This window comes from Rhinolophus hipposideros, assembly GCF_964194185.1.
Source record: "Rhinolophus hipposideros genome assembly, chromosome: 9".
Taxonomy (NCBI): domain Eukaryota; kingdom Metazoa; phylum Chordata; class Mammalia; order Chiroptera; family Rhinolophidae; genus Rhinolophus; species Rhinolophus hipposideros.
This window is the reverse complement of record NC_138055.1, coordinates 84,813,198-84,835,667: the sequence shown is the minus strand read 5'-3', so window position 1 is coordinate 84,835,667 and position 22,470 is coordinate 84,813,198. Positions and strand designations below refer to the sequence as shown.

Sequence of the window (22,470 nt, the reverse complement as noted above, 5' to 3'; positions counted from 1 at the left end):
ATTTTTTCCCATATGGATGTGGAAACCACGTTTTTCCAGATGGTTGTTTCAGTATGTTGAAAGTGTTATCTATTCCCATTGAATTACATTTTCACTTTTGTGAGACATCAATTGACCTTATATGTGTGGCTGCGTTTCTTTCTTTATTCTGTTTCATTGATCTTTATTTATATTTGTTTATTTGTCAATACTGTCTTGATTACTATGGCTTCATAGTAAGTCTTGAAATCAGATAGTTTGTCTTCCAATTTTGTTCTTTTCTAATTTGTTTTTACTCTCACGTAACAGGTTCCTTGCATTTCTATATAAATTTGAGAAAAGTTGATAAGGGTTATATATAATCTACAGATTAATTTGGGGACTTAATCTTGAATCTTCTAATCCTTGCACACTGTATAATTCTATTTCTTTAATTTCACTTGGCCGTGTTTTGTAGTTTTCAATGTAGAAGTCTTATACACCTTTTATTAAATTTATTTCTTGGTAATTTTTGTTTTTTCATGTTAGTGTAAATGGTATTGCTTCTAATTTTACTTTCCATATGTTGGTTTCTATGATATAGAAGTACAATTGACTTTTGTATGCCTATGTTTTATTTTACAACTTGGCTAAATTAATTTATTCATTCCAACAGGTTTCTTTTTCTGGGGGCAGGTATCTTAGGGTTCTCTAAAGAGAAACAGAACTAATAGGTTTATATATATGTGTGTTCTCACCATCATAGCATAATGGACAGAGCACAGTAATCACACTCATTAAATAGTTTTTGAATGAATAATTGAATGATTCTATGTGGAAACTTACAGTGAAAAAACCAGAGAAAAGTGAAAGGCATAAAGCTGTCACAGCAAAAAATGCAGTATTGCCTTTTATTCTGTAGTTCTAGCACCTGCTGCTGTGGATGCCTGAAGGACATTCCTTTCATCATTAAAAAAATCCCACATTGAATTCATGTTCCTCGCTTTCATCCCCTGGCTAATCTCCTTTAAGGGTTGTTAACAAAAGGAATAATGATATTAATGACAGCCAACATATTTTGAATATTTTCTTTGTACCAGGTGCCATGATAAGCACTTCACATGTATTGTCTTGTTTAATTCTCATGAGATCCAGCTGAAGTAGTCCTCATTGGTATCTCATTGAACAGATGAGGGAATTGAAGGTCACAAAAGCTAGTAAGAGGCGTGCGAATCTACATTCAGATCCAAGCCTAGCTCTTAACTGCTACCCTGTCTTGCCTCCCTTTGGAACTTCCTTTGCAGTCTTCCTTTCCTTCCTTGCTGTTGTCCTAAGTGACATTGGAGACTCAGAGAACATCCTAGCCTCCCAGTTCTTAATGTTATCAATGCCAGTAGTCTTTAGTACGTCTTTCCTAGCTCTCGAGCCGTGGCAGTACCTTCTACCTTACTATTAGGCAGAATAATTTCACCTGAAATGTTAAAACCGTATCTCCCATATCTTCCCATAAGTTTTTATCCCTTCAAAAACTTTATCATATTTTCGCTACTTAACTGTGGCCTTGCTGAGTATTTCAGGTTTTTATTTCCTATCTTTTCTTCTAGTCTTTCAACCTTTCCAGGCTTCATTTTCTTTCCTTTCTAACCACACATTTAATGTCACTCTTGTTATTGGTGAACACTTACAATGTCTCAGACACTGTACTAAATAAGCATTTTACTTACTACACAATAACTCTAGGAGAATAGGTGCTAATATCAGCCCCATTCTATAGATGAGGAATCTGACATTTAGCAAGCACAGTGATTTCTTTAAGTTCATAGCATAGGTCGAGATTCAAATATGCATCTATTTTTGACACCAAAACTCACTATAACTTTTATAACCCATTGTCTGTCACCATTGTCTTCATTTTGTTTATTTTTCTCCTGATACTGTTAATTCCTCTTGTCCTTATAGATATACTGTTGTCCTTAAGATATACTGTTATCTTGTCCTTATACTGTTTTTCTCTAACAAAACCCCAAACCCTAGATCACTGTAACAGCCCACATTTTAAATAGGTATAGAGAATTTGGGAGATTATTTTAAGATGATATTATTTGGCTCAGAAAAGTAGAAAGAAAGGTCACCTACTGGGAATTACGGGTGTGGGCAAGAATGGCATCTCAGGCTAGTGAAATATTGTGAAGAATAAAAATTGCTTTCATTATAAGAAATTTTGTTTAGAATATTATACCACATAAAGGTATTTGTTAAACCTACTAATCATTTCTTGATCTAAAATGAAAGCTAACTTGCTAATATTAATAATAGCTCACAGATAAGTAAGGATAAAGTGTCACAAACAAAAATAATAATAATAATCCAACTAAAGCAACTGATTACTATAATTAAAAAAATGAACCAATGGGAATTCACAGCATGAGAACTAATTTTAGAAGTCCTACTTTGGATAGATCTTTTGTATAGTTGCTACCTGAATTATTTCCTTTATATATATATCTAAAAGAGACATACTAATTATTTTCCTTATGTCTATTTTCATTGTCTGTATTTTGTCTTATAAATAACTTTTTATGTACATCCTCCTAAAGGTTATTTCACAGGGTTTCATCTGTCCATTATGTATGAAAAGATGTATAACTCCTATTGATTTGTCGGAGCATTACCAGAAAGTGCACGCTGAAAATGAAACAAGAGGACAGGAACTTCTTAATAACGCCAGTGTTACTGTGGGTCCTGTATATTTTGTTTTAGCAGCTTGGTTATGGGTTGCTTAAAATAGCTCTGGTTTTCCTTGCTTTGGTGTTGCTTACCTTTTTATGCTACAAGGGAATATGGATTGCTTTAATTATGCATGCTTTAAAGAAAGTTCAAAAAGGAAAAGAAGCTCTTTGGAAGTCGGCTTGGTTTCTCTTACTGTTTGCAGCTATCTTTTTGCAAATCTGTAAACAAATATAAAAGTTTAAGTTAATATCTTTGCATAAATTTAGTTATGAAATTTGTAATATAATGTGAATGATATGTTACTTCAACATTTGTAAGTTATATCTTTATTACATAGGTAATGTTTTACTAATGAATGCATTAAAATGCTTTAGTTTAAAATGCTTTACATAGAAAGAGGACTTTACATGTGAACTCTTACTGTCTTTATTTGGGAAAATATATGGCATGAGAACCTGGATCTCCCACTGTCTCAATCTTTGTTTTGACTCCCCAGACCTGAGGGAGGTGACACAATGACACACATTCATTATTAACAGTGGATTCCCCAATGTTCCTCAATGATGTGTAGGACTGGTACATATCTAAGGCTGGGAGTAGGATCCAGTGAGGGGAAGTGGTGTCCATTTTCAGGCTGGAAAAAGTTTCCCAGATGATCCTGATGTATCTCTTTCCTTTGAAAATTACGACAGTACTCTGAGAGAGAGAGAGAAACATGGCCTTTCTTTTGCAAATCTTAACAAAAGAACGAAATTTTTATACCAGGAAAGACAAAATATCAGACTTGTTTTCTATAGGGCAGTTATGTATATAATAAGGAAATGATCTCACCAAGAATTCACTTATTTAACATATTCATAGAGTATCTCTTAGTGCCAGCTATTTTGGTAGGTAAAGGAGATAGAAAGGTAACTAAGATATGATCTCTACTCTAGGAAGTTTCTATGAGAGATGCTATTTGCAAAATAAGTGCAATGGCTAATTCAACTTGAGGAGAACTCTGGAAAACTTTCACTGGGGAACAGATAAACCAGACATTCTCTAGGGTGATGGGGAAAATGGTGTATGTAGGAAGACATCCGTGAAACTAGCAGGAGCACTACGAGCAAAGATAGAGGCCTGAAAGATTCTTGGAACTCTGCTTAGCATTTTACCAGTTGTCTTCCTTCCAGAACATATGGGTCAACTTTTCTTCTTTATGGGTTAGCCAAAATCAAAAGTGATAATCTCACCTACAAGTCACTTAAATAAGAACTTCCCTTTTAATTCAAGAGACAATTGTTACAACTAGAATACCGTAAGTATCAAGTTAACGCAAGTTCTTAGCTGTAGTGGATCCCAGAAAGGATTACAGATAACTGAAATCTAAAAGGAAGGAATTTATTGTTTGTAATCTTAAGTAAACTGTGTGTGTGTGGGGGAGGTGGGGGGTTAGGTTTTTTTTGTTTATTTTTTGGAAGTTGGTGAGAAATTTGGAATGATTAAGGGAAATAAATGTAGTTGGCTATTTTTAGTGTTTTACTGTTTGCTACAGTACTTTTGTGGAAGTTATTTATCCAGCACTTTAATCCCCTTGAAGAACATTTAGAAACAATAGAGGCAGAATTTCTTAATGTCCAGAATTAGTATCACAAAGTCCTGGAACTAAAGATCCTGCACTTTATTCATGAAACATCACTCCGGCTTTTATTCTGAGCTTATTTTACTTTTATTTTAAATGAGTGATGTGGTTTTAATAAACTTTCCCCTAATATAACCTTCCTATCGATAGCAGGCTAGTATTGCTGGGAAATACAAGGTGTGATAAAAAAATATGGTGAATGCTGCTGCTCATAACATCAAGGTGATATCAGTTGTGTTTTTTGACCTTGATGGAATTGTGCGAGCTGAGTTTGTACTCAGGAACACTACGGTGAACTCGGAATATTTATAAGGGCTTATTAGAGCATTTAAGAAATGATGTGTGTAGAGAATGGCCTGAGAAATGGGCAGAGTTTCATCCTCCATCATGACAATGCTCCGTGTCACACATGGCTTCTGGTATGGCAATTTCTGTCAAATAAAAACATTATGGTGTGTCCTCATCCACCTTATTCACCACATTTGGCACCATGCGACTTCTGGCTTTTCCCCAGTCAAAATGATTCAGGACATCGAGGCAGCTACAGCAGCACAACTAAAGACACTCACGAAAAGAGGACTTCCAGAGCTGCTTCAGAAAGTGGCAAGAATGATGGGATAAGTGTGTTTGAAATGAGGGGGGGTGTTTTGAGGAGGATTAATGGCAATGTGTCTTTTACTGTAATAAATATTTTTAAATTTAAACATTCACCATATTCTTTGATCACACCTCGTAGAATGCAAATAATTCTTAGAAATCATTGTTGAACGACAAAACAGGGTGTAGGAAAAACTATAAAATGTGGATACAGGAATTAAAGACGCTTGCCAGAAGTGGATGATACCCAAATCAGTGATTAATATTTATGCCTCTGAGACATCAAGCAAAGGTTTAGTATCGTCTCTATAAGAAGGTGAGGAAATTTTTGTGTTTTAGAAAATTTTATTTTTATTACTGATGTCTCAAAATTGGAGTTTTATTTTAACGTGCAAGCTCTAATCACATGGAAAATTCACTTAGGGAAATTTTTATAACTACATATTACTGCATTTCTAAAATTTCTCTTAGGGATGGATGAATCAGGTCTTTCTAGACCATTAATCTGGTAATATTTAGAAACTTTAAGATGGTATGGCATACCTTAATGTGATCATAAGCTTTCTGGCATCCTTAGGTATCTAGAGTCAAAACTTGGAAGTAGGGAAAATAGTCAAAAAGCCAAAGTTGTGAAAAGTAAATAATGTCATAGGGATGTGGGGTCCTCTGAACACTATAATTTGCCTTCCATGTATTAGCAGAAGTTGAGACACAACAGGCTGAATGTTCTAGGAGTTCATGTACACTTGTACTAAAAGCACGTCAAATAGTGTGGTATAACCGTTACTAAACAGAAGTTATTAGAATGGCAAATGAAGCATAATGTAGAGCCATTATGAAACATGATGGTAGGTAAGAGGTAGTTTTGAAGAAAGAACATAACACAGACTGGGAGCATTCATTCACTCAGAAGACAGTGCGGAGTACCAAATACCTCTGCAGCCTTGTGACATGATTCTGATGTCCAGAGGCACATCCTCAGCACAACTGCCTTTGCTCAGGAATTTCGTATGGGGTCATTGCATTCATTCACATGTGGCCCTGCCCTCACCCTGGCTCTGTGACCACAGCACATCTCTGTATCCCACATACAGCATGACTGTGTTTCATACCTCTTCCTGATTCTTTGTTCATACTCCTCCATTTGTTTTAGAATGCCTTTCTTTTACTTCTCACAAGTAATCGTCCACTCATTCCAGGGTCTAGTATACATTACACGTGTATGTATGTGTGTCTGTGTATTTTTTGTAAAGCATTAACTGTTGCCACAGGCAGAGTTGGGTACCTCTTCTGTGTTTCTATAGTTCTTTGCTTATACTGGTGTTGCGGCATTGTCTAGTAATGTATGTCTACATATCGGCATTGCCAGTGCTCAGTGAGCCTTGATTCTGCCACATAATGTGCATAAATGAGAAACAAGGATATGCTATTTGCATAGAACCCAACAAAGGAGCAGACTTGTTACTTATTTATTTTCAGTTTTTACATGTTCAGAGCACTGCTTAGCTCTGTCTTCCCCTGGGAAGGTTTGATAATCTGTAAGCTGTTAAAACTCTTCTGTTTTTTTTCACCAAATTCTGTACTGCCTGGTTCATTAATAATTCGTGAAATAAATATACAATGTAGAAAATAGATAGTATGTTAAAATTCTGTGTTAGTCATTAGGGAAACATAAATGAAAAGCTCCAGTGTGTTGTGTATTATAGTGGACGTAGAGAGTTGACAAGCTAATGAGGCTAGTCCTAGAGATAAAAAGCAGCATGTGCAAAGGCACAGAGATGAGAGGCACCATGGTACCGGGAAGCACAGGTTCACGGTGTGTATGGAGAGTGAAGTGTCGAGAGCTCATTGGGAGAATTGTCGTGCAGGAATGTATGCCGTAACCATATAATAATTCTGGGATTATTTCTAAGCTTTTTATGTTTTATGGCACTGTAGATTAATTTTAGGTTTATGCAAAAGTGTTAACCTTAAGTTAGCAAGGAAATGTACTTCTAAACCATTGTAAAGACTCTGAGGTAATTATGAGTTATATAGAATATTACCGTTTTCCTCAGTGATCAGAATCCTATGAAGTAGGTTGGATTATTTTACTAATGGGATTATCTAGAGAGAGGGAGGATATGATGGCAAATCTTCTCAACTCGTCTCCTAGATTAGAACGAACTTCTGAGAATAAAATTGTACACTAGAGCCATTAATTTTATTCAACCTAAAAGATGGTTGTAAGGGTTTTCTTCATATTTTGTAAACTCCACGCTGAATAGACTGTGAGGAACCTTTGTACAATACCAGAATTTGGGATTCATACCATAAATTATAATTTACTTAATGGCGTCATTAAGTGAATAAGACACTTGACCATATTTCATAATATACAAATTATTGTTTTGTAATATTAAGTACAATTTTGAAACCTTTTTCTCCCTTTTTCTCCCTATAGGGTTTCATATGTCCCCAGTGTATGAAATCTCTTGGATCTGCTGATGAACTTTTCAAACACTATGAGGCAGTTCATGATGCTGGTAATGATTCAAGTCATGGAGGAGAGGCGAATCTTGCTCTGAAGCGGTATAGTATAATTTTGAACTGTAATGTTGTTATGAATCTATGTAATATTGTTTAGTCATGAATAGTTTGTGAAAATAGTAGTATTTTTATACTACTTAATTTAAATCTGTCCTCGTGTAGCATGGCCTTCCTCCTTTGTGGTTATAATCTATTTTGTCCTTGACCAGCAACTATCTGTGCCAGCATCTACAGTGTGGTCCAGAAGTTATGTTTTCAATGAAGATTGTGAGTTATCAAAAGGTTGACTTATAGTATTTGGTATATTCTGTTTAATAAAGAATGACATTCTTTGTTTAGAAGATTTTATAGTGAGTTGTTAAAATAATTCAGGCAAGAATTACAATTTAACAATTATTTAAAAATTTTTCTTTTATAATCACCAATATACCAAGAAGCGCACATACACATTCTGCTTCTTGGCAATTTTGTCTGATCATTTTAAGAATGAAATTAAACTAAAATACAATTACTTAGAACAGCATGCAGCAATATAACTTTGCTTTGCTTTTGTAATTGGAGAGAACCCCCAATATGACATTCTGAGCTAAAGTATGAGTTAAGGTGCCTTGGGGTTTTAAAGGGAAGGAAGGTCATTCACAGGATTTTACTATTTGTAAAATTTTTTTCATGCTTTACTTAAAAAAAAAAAAAAAAAAAAAGCCTGTTGGTTAATCTACTATAATACAAAGAACACCACATAAAGAAAAATACTTTGCGGTCACGTAACTGTAGTGTTTATGTGTGAGTTAATAATTTTGGGTACAATCTTTTTGGCATTTGTTAAGAAATAAATATAAAATATGTACTGAAAGCACATTATAAATGTTTTTATATTTAATATTAACAGTTGCTTTTTAAGCTATGAATTAGATGGTGCCCAATATGTGAACTTTCAACATAAAATCATCCAAAGTGTACCCTTGTTTTTGCTTCTTAACTTTTCATTTAATGTTTAACTCATCAAGGCCTTGCTTTTGCCCTGCCATTATCCTGAAACTGCTTCGTCAAAGACCAAGAGTAACCTGGATTATTTTCAGTTCTTATTGTGTGGGAGGAAGAAATTTTTCTTTACCCTCCTAGGTTTTTTCTTTGGTCTAATAATTAAGTCAACATGAGACAGATTGGAAGGAGAAAACTAAAATATAAACATATAGTCACTAGCCATGATTTATTAAGAGACCAGGTTGTTAATTAAAAAACACTAACTATTAATTCTCTCCCCACCCCACCACATATATTTAGAGATGATATAACACTACTTAGACAAGAGGTCCAAGATCTGCAGGCTTCACTTAAGGTAAGGATAAAAACAATTTATTGGTTTATTTTCAGTGTTTCAGGTAATATATTTTCTGAACTTTGCTAATTAAAAATCTTTTTTTTTTTTCCCTTTAGGAAGAAAAATGGTACTCAGAAGAATTAAAGAAAGAATTAGAAAAGTTTCAAGGGCTACAGCATCAAGTAATTGTTTTTAAATACTTGAATTGTGTTTATTAGTTGTTTATTTTCATTGTTGAAAACTAAGCATAACAATGTTTTTTGTAAGCAGGTGGCCTGATATAAATAACTTACTAATTTGTTTCCTGTGTTGAATAGCCTACAGTGTATATATCCTTTGTAATTCTAATGAAGGCAAACAAATATATGGGAATCTAAAATGTAACTTCTTAAAGGTGCTCCATTAAAAATCAGTTACCTGTGGATTGTTTTTTTATACCAGGCTACATTATTTTATTCTAACAATGTATGTAAATAGTTAAAAAATATAGATTCAAACAATAGTGAAACTCTTCAAAGCATTCGTGGTTGTGACAAGTTGGAAATGACTAAAATTTGTAGGGAAAGAACATTATTAACTATTATGAACTATTATAGTGGAAGTTGTTCGAAAACATGGGAGAACTGTTTTATTAATGTTAAGTTTTAAAAAACAGAATGAAAAACGTGTGCATACACAAAAATATATATACATATATACATATATACACACACATGTACACACACACACACTCACACTGACTTTACATAGACATAATACATTGGAAAAAAACAAGAAAACCACTGTGGTATCAAAAATGGTTATATCTTAGATTCTTTTTAGGTTAGTATATTTTCTAAGTGAGTATTTTAACTGATTTTGATTTTTGTTCTAAAAAAGTCTTTTTGCCTTTTAGCTTTTTCACCAAAAATTGTCCTTTGGACTAGAAAAGACAAAAACAAGTAAATGGAAAACAAGTGATAAGCTATCAGTCTTATTACTACTTAGCTTCTATAAGTGGGTGTGCATTAAAGAGGTTTTTAGTAATTTAAAATACTTATAGATCATTTACTCATTTTTTACATAGATGTTAATTAACAACCAATCACACATGGGCTGAATTATCTTCTGTACCTGAAAAAGAGAGGGAGTTGCTCACTACATTTGAGATGACTATTTCACATTTAATAAATTAAACATATTCTCCACAGTGCAAGGTGTACATTGATTTGTTAGGAGATTTACATTTGGGAGAAAGTGTGTTTGAAATATTGATGATTCTTAGCAATCAGTGTGTCCAAATCCAGTGTATAGGAAAATAAAGTCAGATACACTATGAGATACTTTATTAAACTCCAGGAGATATGTTAATTCTTTAGAATATGAACATAATGATGAGACAGTATATTATTTTGTTCCTAATGCATGTTATGAATTAAACCTTATGGAATGTGTTCTTTATTTCTGCTTCTTTTAATGATGATTTATAGTCATGAATTAAAAATTGATGCTCTTAAAGCCAAGTTCTTTACTAGTGATGGTTCCATGCCATATTTATCTTATGTAAATTTTCAAATATTATAGGATTAAATCTTGCCTGCTGATTTAAGTATTTGCTTTAGAATCTGTATTGATAATTACAATGATTTATATTTATTACTGAATTTATAAAATACCATCTATTGCAAGATACAGTAATTTGTTATATGTTAACACAAAAAACATTCCTAGAACCAGTAAACTACTGTTAAATTACTATGCCAGTCTGCCTAGTATTACCTTAGAGACCTGGAAGAATGTGAGTAGGGCAAAATCTAATTTTCATCAAAACCTTGCTACTTATCTGATAGAATATAGCTTTCAGAGATTTTGTTGACATTGGCAATTATGACAGTATTGTCTTTTCCTCTTAATGCATTTGTTTATGTTTTTTTCTCATTGAGGAATCTAAACCTGATGGATTGGTGGTTGATTCTTCAGCAGGTAACTTAAAGAGATATATTTTTTTTCGTTTTTCTTTTTCTTTTCTTATCTTTTTTAAATTTTTCTTGGTATATGAATTTTGTTTTGTGGTTATACTTTATGGCTCTAAAATAGCGAACAGTCAGATTCAAGGTTTACTGTTCTTGTTACCTGTGAACTTCATAATTTAATCATCTTACTAAAATCTTAGTGTTTTCTTAGTTCACTACATTCTAATGTTATGAATAAACTTCTGGAATATTGCATTAATATCATTGTTTAATAAAAAATTAAATCTATATCAAAGAGTGATGTACTCTTTTTCTCTTGAAATAAGATGATGAAACTAGCATCTTTGTAACTGACTTCAACTGGAAGAATGCTCAATGACTAATCAAAATTATATTTTGAGGTTTTCCTCTGAATATGTTTTCTTAATGAGAATGAAATATTAGGAATTGATGGCATATTTTAATTGATGATTTATTTTATTAAACCATTTCTAATTTCATTTCATATTATATAACAAATTTTATCAGAGAAGCAGAAATATTCTTTTTTGGTCAGTTGACAGATATAATAAGAAAATAACTGAAATATGAAATAAAAATAATTTGTAAACAAATATTTATTGACTATTTGAGTGTGATGCTAAATATTCCTTTCATTTGTTTTAATGTTTGTAAATTACGACTTGCACCTTAAATGAAGCAGAAATGCTTAATTCTTGACATCTGAAGATACTTTCCTTGTAATTGGTAATAGACATGTTGATTATCTTTAGCTACTACAGTGATTATGATTTAAGTAATAACAATTTAGCAAATGTAATTAACATTGTATTTGAATAAACACTGTATACTTTTTTTGTAGAACTGCAGTCTTTAGAACAGCAGTTAGAAGAAGCCCAAACAGAAAATTTTAATATTAAGCAAATGAAAGACTTATTTGAACAGAAAGCAGCCCAACTTGCCACTGAAATTGCAGGTATATTGAATTTTTTAGCTAATACATCGGTCTCATTAACTTTATGTCATTATATATCCTAGAAATAAACATTGTATATTAATGATAAAGCATTTGTTATAGACTATGGTGGTGATTACTAGAATTTAATAATGGAATTGATATATAAATTATTTTGTTTGTCCTCCCACCACCTTCCTTCAAAGGACTGACTTTTCTCTGTAGAATTCTTCTTGAATTTTAGAGAAGATAAATTTTCTTTGGGGGCATCTTAAAGGTTAACAACTAACATTTGAAGATGTTAAATCAGACAGTATAGATTTAAAATTTGTTTATACTATCAGTTACGTATATTATTTTTTAACCATGCTTTAGGTAAAATATTATATGTGATTAAGTATATACTAAAATGGTATTTAGTATAATTTATATAGACAGAAACATTTGATTATTTTAAGTTCTTTATTTAATGTAATCAGAAGTATAGTTTTATTGTGTATTTTTATGGTTATCTAAGAAATGTGACTTTGAATTAAGTTATATACAGATATGCACTACCATATACAGGAATTTATAAAAGTGTTCTTCCCTAGAGTTAATGTCATGAAACTAATACATATATAACTATCTTTAATTAGATATAAAATCAAAATATGATGAAGAAAGGAGTCTTCGAGAAGCTGTTGAACAAAAAGTGACACATCTGACAGAGGAATTAAACAATGAAGCAACTACAATTCAAGATCTGACGACTGAACTGGTAATTTACAAACCATTTTATTAGCGTTTCTAAATTAAAAATGAAATACACGGTCTGATAAAAAATTTTTTAAAGTATAGCTTGAGAAAAATGGAGGGAATAATTCTCTACAGTTCTACCACCTTTGTATATACTGTGTATGATTTTTTAAATCAAAATGGAATTTTATGATACATAATTTATTACCTTAACATTTTTGTTGTTTCTATCTTAATATCATCTGTCTTTTCAGTAGTTTCTACATCTGCATCTCTAATCCTGATCTTCCCTTGCACTTCAGGTTTTTTAAATCCACTGACTTTTAGGATACTTCTGATTGCATTTCTAGCTTTCATTTCAAATTCAACAAGTATAACATCAAGTCATATTTCCTCCGTAACTCTATTTTTGTTATTGGTACTGTACATATTCAACACTCTCCCCAGGCTGAACAACCTTGGATTTTTCCTTGACTCCTTTCTGCCCTATATTTAGCACTCAATAAATACATAAATAAATAAATCATCTACATTCAACCTGAAACAAATCTAATTATGCTTATATCAGCTCCTCCATTTTTATTTCCAGTTTCCTACGATAGAAAAGGAAGGAATGTGCCATTTATCAACTGATTGTTATGACCGATGGGTGTAGTTTGTGAAGGAAAGGAAATTATATAAAGCACTAGCCATAAATGTGAATTTGCTATTTTGCACCTTGAGTGGTAATACTATTAAATATGAGCTAGAGTGAGAAGAAAATGGGGAGAAAAGAGAGGGTTTTGGGTGGGGGAGAAATTAGTGTTTGATGTTTGGAGTTCAATAATTGGTATTAAAGATTGTTTTTATTTTTATTTCTTTGTAGTGAAACCATTTAAAAATGTGTATTATTTTAATTTTTCACTGTAATTTTTAATTAACATCTCTTGCTTCACAGCTTCAGAGACCTGGTATAGAAGATGTTGCTGTGCTAAAGAAAGAACTAGTCCAAGTTCAGACATTAATGGATAATATGACCTTGGAACGTGAGAGAGAATCTGAAAAACTAAAAGATGAGTGCAAAAAGTTACAAGCAGATTATGCTAACTCAGAGGTAATGAAGTTCAGTGTACTTAAATGTGATTGGTATTAACTTGTTTATACTGTTGAGAGAAGCCAGGATTTGAGATTTTTCTGAGTGACCTATCAAAACAGTATTTGCTTTGAGTAGTTTGTGTATATAGTCAATATATATATATATATATATATATATATATATATATATATATACACTGTATATGTAGTTTGTATGTATAATCAATATGGTCTGAGAGTCTTTTTTATCTTTGCTTTATGTAGAGAAGAATGTTTGCATAAAAGAGTATTCTTCTATTTAATAAATGATGTATATTGTGTAGAGATGATGTTTAAAGTTAAATGTGCTCCAGGTTAGTCAGTAAGTGATAGTTAAGTTTATTTCAATTAGGTGTAGGGGTAAAAGAAGCATCCCTTGTGAGAGCCACAATTCTTGCTAGATGGTGTAATCGTGCATATTTCTTCATAAGTCAGCCATTCCATTGAGTTCACATTCGTTTTTCTGTAATTTGCATGTACTGGTTCCAGTTCTTCTCAGGAATTACACAGAATAAATTGTTCTTCTTTTCCACATGAGGTATTTGAAGACCGTTCATATTTACTGAGTTTTTTTCTCTTTCAGAATAAACATTCTCTGTTCCTTTTACTATTTCTCACATGTCATAACTGACCTATAAATCTTTTATATAATTATGGCAGCATATGACAGACAAGCTCTAGGACATGTAATAAATATATTTGCATAAAAAATGCTAGCCTTCATCCTTTGTACTGTATGATAGAAGATATTGTTATGACTACTATTATTTGTAGTTCTTAAGCTCCCTTATGTGATGTGGATCTCTGTTTTTCATATTTCCAGTTTAAAAAGGAAAGTTATAGTGACCTTTCAATTTATTTTTAAGCTGGTGATCTAAAAGCCACTCTATTCATGTTTAGTAATATATTAATGAACTATGGAGTATAAATATTATCGGTAAACCATGTCATCCTTTTTTCACTTCTTTGTATATCTTATCAATGGGGGAATGGTGAAAGTTTATGGGTATAACATGCATAACATGTGAGACTTTATGATGCTAACACTTCAGTCTTTAAAGTTTATGAAATTTAGGTCCAAATTTCCCAAAAGTGATCTTTGTAACCCCAAAACACCTAATCCCACAATTTTTCAAATAATTTGAGGGAGTTCACGAAGTTACTAAAGACTGTTAAAAGTTCCCAATGTATAATCAAGGAGAGGCTGATTCAAAGAAGTCTCATAAGGAAATATCCCATTTAGATAATGCTGAAGTAGAAATACTTGAACGTGGGTGAATCCAGTCATTTACTTATGTCCTTCAATAAGAATTACTTTTGATTAAGTCTGCCTGCTAGCATTTCTCAAATTAAAAAAAATATATACTCTTTTGATTAAAAAATTCCTTTAATGTTATTTGAAATTTGAAAACAAATGCAATAGGGTGATTGAAATTGAATCACAGTAATGGTAGTTTTGGAATATGTTTATTTTAAAGTGCAATCCTCTCTGACCTTTTCCGGTTGAGCATTTTATGGAGTTATACTTGTTATACAAGTAGAATTTTTTGAAGAGAAGAAATTTATATATTTACTTGTATTTTGGGAAAAATATATGTGGGAAGATATTTTTGAGTAATTTTTTGTTTAAAAATTGCTCTAAGTTTAATATGGAAGATTTTTGTAAATTTATATTCTTATTGATGTAGATTAAAATATCTTTACATGTAATGAGAAGAGGTCATTTAAGATGAAAAAGGTATAGCTAGAGTTATAAAAGATTTGAAGTGAAAGGATTTAGCATCTTCCCACATTGTCCTCCTGTTAACAGGGGTGATTGTAGGAAACAATGACATTTGTTCCTCTAGAAAAGATCTTTCTAGGAAAGAAGAAAACCAGTTTAGAAATCTATTCTTTGCATCTTAACTTCTTTCAAGTTTTCATAAAATTTATCTTTTCAAGTGATTTGAAGTAAATTTTAAAATAAAGGGATTTATTCTTGCTGAATAATTGGTGATTTAATATTTCATTATATTTTTAGTAAAACATGGATAATATTTACTCCCTACTTAGTTAATTAATAGATTTATACAGTCGTTGAAACATCAGATTGTGTTGAAATATTTTGAACAACTTTAGGAAATCATAGCATAAGAGTCAGAGTAATATTATTAGAAACAAACTCTTACCTTTTGAACACCACTAGTTTTGGATACTATTCTATGCATTTTAAATATGTGGTCACATTTGTTTCTTTTAGCCCTGTGAGTTAAGTACTATATTAAGTTTGTTTTATATGTAAGGAACCTGAGACTCAATGAGATTAAAATAACTTGTTCAAGGTCGTGTACCTAATATAAAGAAGCTAGGATTATCCAAAGCTTGTGTTCTTTCTGTATCACATTATCTTCCATTTTAATTGGCCTGATGATTTGTAAATTTGTGCTATTAATCTTGATGTAATACTTATTGTTATTACTTTTTATATCTTGCTGTATTGTATGTTGTAATATTTATGAGTTTAGCTTAAAGTAACTTCTGATTTGTCTCATACCATTTTTATATGTAAAAAAATTACTGTCTAAGTGCTCCATCTCATTTATTGTTTATGACTCCATTTTTTTTAGCGTCTGCTTACTCTTTAAATAGATGGCAAGTATTTTATTAATTTATTAATATTCAACTCTATTCTCAGTTAAGTGTGTTGCTAAATTATAGCACTTAAAAAATTAACAGAAAAAAAGTTTATTTTATATATTACTACTTTACTGAGCCTAAATATTAGCATTAGAAACAAAACACACTGAAAGGAATTAAAGAAGCTAAAAAATGGAATGGTTTATTTGGTATTCCTTGTTGAGGCTGAAGATACATAATCTGGTGTACATTGTTAAGTATGTCCTTATGTTTCATTACTTTCATTAAATATATACCTTAGGAATTCATTGACAGGTCTTTTAGGGGGTGTCTAGATATTTTAGAAAGCATATAGAAAAATAACTCATTCTAAAGCATTTCAAAGTACTTTATAAATACTAATTAGCTATTTTATAGATCAGAAATTAGGGATTTAAAGCTTAACAAGTATTATTTCTAAAAATCTATGTTATTGAAAATATCAAAGTTGTAATCAACTTATATTTAGTATGGTCTTTTTTAATGGAAATTTTTTTTAAAGAATATTATTTGTTTTCCAAATAAACTCATTTGAATCCCAGTTTTAAAAGCTAAACTGTTGATGAATATATGGAATAAGTATTATACTCAGCATAGTTGTTAAAGAGAATACTTCAGTATGTTTTAAAAGTATGCTGATATTAAGAGATCAGATTTAGTGTTATGTTTTGACATTTTTATTGTGTGTTCAATGTGTACTTTTGTCAGTCTTGTTTTCCACCTTTCATCCATCATTTTATTTTTTTTTCTGCTTTCTTATGGAGGTGCTTAAACTTGAGGTAATGTGTTTTTGGAAGGCTTTAATGTTAGTCATACTTTTAATGTAGTACCTTTATCATCATATGACAATATTGTGTATTAAGACAATCTCAGAAATTCAGAGATATGCTCATTTTTATTTTTATTAATCAAGCAAACTTCCAACCATCTTTAAATGATTTTTTACTAGTAGAATATTAGGACAATAATTATAATTCTATACTACTAGCAGGATGTTTGCTCGAAATATCTTTCCTTAATTATTTGTAATTTAAAGTCTTTTAGTAAAAATTCAATGTTGAATTCAATAACGTGGCTTCAAGGAATACAAACTATAAGGTCTGGTACACAGTTTCCATGGCAACAAATATATTAACTCCTTAGAGATAGAATCACTCATTTCTTTAGCGAGTATCTTTTGAGTGCCAAAGCGTCAGCAGATATTTTAGATGTGGGGAATATAACAGTGAATAAGACAGAGTACCTGCTCTCATAAAGCTTATATTCCTTTGTGGAAGCCAAACAGTATATAAGTAAACCAAATCATGATAGAAAGTCTGTTAATGCTGAGTGCTATAAAGAAAAATAAAGCAGGGGATGCAGTAGTGGAGGTGGCAGTAATGTGGGTCCATTATAGATAGAATGATCAGGGAAGGTCTCCTCAAGGAGGGTATGTGGGAGAAGAATGAAGGAAGCAGGCATCAGACTGAAGAATTGGGAGCTGGAGAGGCAGTGCAGGCAAGTGCTAAAGCCTTCAAGGCACAGATGAGCTTAGCCTGCTAGAGAGGGAGGAAGGGGAGTGTGGCCAGAGCAGAGACCCCTCTTTGTTTGAATTTCACCATGAATGGGAGTGTATTGATTTCATTTAAAATTTGTCTCTCTTTAATCTTTATTCCCCCCCCCAAATATAAACACCATACTTGATCATTGTAAAAGATTCATAATGTACAATAGAGAAAGTGAAAGTTTCTGTAAGTCACTGTCCTCCCTCCCCTTCTCCATAATTAAAATGTTCCTTTTGGTGTGTGCTCTCCATTTTAAATGCTTGCTTTTTTCTTTTTAGAAACTCTAGTTTTGAAAAATATACATACTTAGTGTACAGTTGGTAAATTATACACCTAATGTTCAGTTATTTAGGTGTTAGCATTATAAAATTATGTATAAGAATATATCTAAAAACTATAAAATGTAACAACTATTTTTGGATATATTTTCTTTATATTTTCCTTGGTTTCTTCTACATGTTGGAATTTATCAGCACGATAGATACTAGAGAGATGTCATACCTGGCTTAATACGTCTTATGAATTTTGATGTGGGATCGTGGTGTTTTAATGAAATATACTCATAATTTGCATTTTGTTTATATATTTTATTAAATTTATTGGAGTGACATTGGTTAATAAAATTAAATAGGTTTCAAGAGTACAATTCTAACTTATACTGTTATTTATTTCTGTTTTTATTATGTGCTAAATCCTTTGACAAGATGTTTATAAGTAGGGATTTCAATATGAAATCCCTTACCTTATTTTCTTTTGTAATAAGTTGTCATTTGTGCTACATGATTAAAACATAGTAATTTAAAATAGCCAAATTATTCCTAATATTTCTATTATCATCCTTAATGTTACTAACAGAAAATGATTCTGAGATTCCTAGTTGTTTGAAATAGAAATATGAAATAAACTCCCAGTACCTATATCCATATCAAGGTTACATGATCAGTTCAAGACAGAAGGTATTAGGATATGCCTTTAACTTGAAGACAGTTACGAATACATGAATAGTTAAACATTTCCTCCTTTGAGTTATGTGTATAATATATGTATATATAATATATACATATGTATCAGTTGTTATATATTTTACTGAAACATCCTGTATAAGGTGTAACTATATAGTAATGTAAGAAAAAGCCTTTCGATGTATCAGAACTGGTTCATTTACATGAATGTTTTCCTTAAAAGGTCAGGCTATGAACATAACTGACATGCTGCCATTTCTAAAAACAGTTTTGAAACCTCTTTGAATTGACTTTAAACCAGTTTGGAAAATATTCAAAAAGCTAGTTTTGTTAATTTATGGTTATTAAAATAAAATAAAAGAAGCTCAAGTGTTTGATCATTCAGTTCAATCACTTACCTTGTTTATATAGGTGGTTTCTAAAACTTAAAACCGAAGCCACTATAAATGGATGAAGATATCCAGCAATGAAAATCCTTTAAAAAAAACATAAAACAAAAAAGTGCCACACATTCTGGAAGTCTTTCCAAAAGAGGAGTAGCAAAAATCTCTTTGTATTATTGTCATACTAAATTAGTAGCCTTCTAAGTTTTCTTCCTTGAAGATGAAAGTACTTATTTATAATATATGATAACTGCTGTGTTTATTAAGACAATTTTAAAAACATTTGTCTTATTCAAGGTATAAAATTTATTTACTAATAAAGAGTATAGACAGTGAAAATAATCGTATCTTTAGGAATGTAAAAAATAAAAAATCCAATAAGCAATATTAGAAATACAAAGTTCTTTTATTAATGTCACTTACAGAAAGAAACTACACTTCAAAAGCAGTGCTTAGTCTTTCTAGCGGTTGAAGCTTTCAAATATAGGAAGATTGTATTTTCAAGATCTTTGCTTACCTTTTTCTAATATTACTTTCAAATGATCAAACCATTGTCTTAATAATAGATGTTAATTTTCATTAAAAATATGCTTTAAAGCTAATTCATGTCCAGCTATTATACCTGATCATAGAGTGACCCAGCTTAATGAACCTAGTATATATAACTTCCATTTGGTAACTTCTTTGGGCAAATACTTTCCATTACACCAAAAAGATGATTCACCACCTTTCAAGGTGATTCTGTGTAGTATGTTTGCATTTAACATGCTTTTAAAAGAAAAAGAAAAGGCTATGCTCTAGAAATTGGTACAAAGTGTAGACACAACTTGCATATCCTCTTTAAATTCAAGAGGATTAAAGAACAGAGTTTCAAAGTCAGTAAATTCAACTTTGCAGTTTGATGCTTACTTCAGGCACATAAAATAGGATGTCAACTTTTCATTTCATGTATTATTAAATAAACGAAGTTGTGCATTTTGGATAAATTTTAAAAATTATTTTTTTTAGCCCAAAAAGATGTGGGATAGCAGGATAAAGAACAAAGTTGAAACTTCTGAGGATTATATCAATTTAACAACAACAATGACAAAACTCTATGTAATCTTAAAACCTTTGGATGCTTCCTTTTCCTTTTTCATTTTAGTTTGCTCTAATTTTTTTCTTTAGGCCACAATAAGTCAGCTAAGGAGTGAACTTGCCAAAGGCCCCCAGGAAGTTGCTGTGTATGTACAGGAACTACAAAATCTTCAAAGTTCAGTTAATGAATTAACACAGAAAAATCAGGTGAGAATTTAAAAACTGCATATAGTGGTAAATTGATTTTATGTATCTTAAATTTTAATCTCGTTGGTTATTTACATATGGGCATAGTATAATGTGACTTATTCTGTATTGTTTTTTGGTGTTAAGTACTTTCATACTGCTATGCAACCAATCTCCAGACCTCTTCATTTTGCAAAGCTGAAACTCCATACTCTTTAAACAAATCCTCATTCACTGCCAGTACCTGCATCACCATTCTACTTTCAATATCTATGAACTCAGTATTTTAAGTAACTTATAAAGTGGAGTCATACAGTATTTCTCTTTTTGTGCCTGGCTTATTTCACATAACATAATATCCTCAAGGTTCTTCCATGTTGTAAATGTCAGAATTTCCTTTTTTTTTTTTTGAGTGAATAATGTTCTATACTGTGTATATGTCATATTATGTATTCATCTGTAGATGGATACTTGGATTGTTTCCATTTTATGGCTATTATGAATAGTGCTTCTATGAACATGGGTAAACAGATATCTCTTTGAGACTCTGCTTTCAGTTCTTTTGGGTAGATACACAGAAGCAGAATTGCTGGATCACAGGGTAATTCTGTTTTCAGTTTTTTAAGAAAATCACCATGAACAGTGCACAAGGACTCCACAATTTCTCCACATTTTTGCCAACATTTGTTAGTGTGTATGCGTGTGTGTATATGCACATGTTTATAATCACCATCCTAATGAGTGTAAGGTGGTATCTCATCATGGTTGAGATTATTTCCCTATTAGTTATTTCCCTAATAGTTAGGGAAACTATTATTATTTCCCTAATAGGAGGTTGAGCCTCATTTCATGTGCTTGTTGGCCACATAATTTTGATTGGGTTGTTTTGTTGTTGTTGTTGTTGAGTTATAGGAGTTCTTTATATGTTTGGGATTTTAACCCCTTATTAGATATATGATTTGCAAATATTTTCTCTCATTCCTTAGGTTGTCTTTTCACTCTGTTGTGTCTTTTTGTTAAGGAATAACACTCCTGTGTGTCTGCTTTACTCTCAGTAAATACTCTGACACCAGATATGTGGGTGTTCACACCTCCACAATTTTGTGACACCAGCTGTGTGTCCTACAATCTACCTGAATTCTGAGACTGTTAACATGGAGATAGCACCAGATCCCACAGATTAAGGGTTCAGTCGCACAAGACTGCAGCACCCCTACTCAGACACCAAACTAAAAGCCGGGTTTGTCACCTGTAATTTTGACCAACTGCCTATAAATGGGGGGTCCCCACAGCCTCCTCCGAGGGTTCAACCAATGTGCTAGAAGGACTCACAGAAATCAGGAAAACATTTATTCACTAGATTACTGGTTTAATTAAAAAAGACTGAACTAAACAACAGCCAGATGGAAGAGATACATAGGGCAAGATATGTGGGAAAGGGCATGGAATTTTCATGCTCTCTCTGTGTTTTCTCCATGTGTTCACCAACCCAGTATCTCTCCAAACCCTGTCCTTTTGGGGCTTCATTACATAGGCATAATTGATTAACTCATTGGCCGTTGGTGATTAATTCAGCCTCCCGCCCCTCTCCCCTACCTGAGGGTGTGAGTGTGGGGTTGAAAATTCCAACCCTTTAATCACAGTTGATTCCTCTGGCAACCAGTACCCCATCCTTAGGGACTTTCTAAAAAAAAAAAAAAAAAAAAAAAAAAAAAAAAAAAGAAAGAAAAATCACCTCATGGATATAAACTCATAGGTGGTTGAAAGGGATTTGTGATGAATAACAAAAGACATCTTTATTGCTCTCATCACAGAAAATTCTAAGGGTTTTAGGAGTCTATTCCAGAAATGAGGATGAAGACCAAATGTATATTTCTTATTACAAATCACAATTTCAAACCTTTGATACACAGAAGTTTTTAATTTGATGTAATTCAATTTTTTACTTTTGTTGACTGTGCTTTGTTTTCTTATCCAAGAAATCATTGCCAAATTCAATGTCATGAAGCTTTGTTTTGATTACTGTAGCTTTTAATACATTTTGAAATCAGAAAAGACCTCCAACTTTGTTCTTTATTTTGTGTTTTGTAATGTTAATATTTCTCACCTTGTTTCATTATAGATGAACAATAGATAATATATAGTTTGG

General features: G+C 31.8%; 1 protein-coding gene across 1 annotated transcript in view; it reads left to right on the top strand.

Moving 5' to 3' along the window:
• Positions 1-22,470, top strand: part of EEA1 (early endosome antigen 1) — a 106,671-nt gene that overhangs the window by 28,657 nt on the left and 55,544 nt on the right. Inside the window, exons 3-10 of the mRNA XM_081060371.1 lie at positions 7,350-7,477; positions 8,720-8,774; positions 8,873-8,938; positions 10,679-10,718; positions 11,571-11,684; positions 12,302-12,423; positions 13,339-13,494; positions 20,226-20,342. Of these exons, the coding sequence (XP_080916497.1) occupies positions 7,350-7,477; positions 8,720-8,774; positions 8,873-8,938; positions 10,679-10,718; positions 11,571-11,684; positions 12,302-12,423; positions 13,339-13,494; positions 20,226-20,342 (798 nt within the window). The remainder of the gene's footprint in view (positions 1-7,349; positions 7,478-8,719; positions 8,775-8,872; positions 8,939-10,678; positions 10,719-11,570; positions 11,685-12,301; positions 12,424-13,338; positions 13,495-20,225; positions 20,343-22,470) is intronic.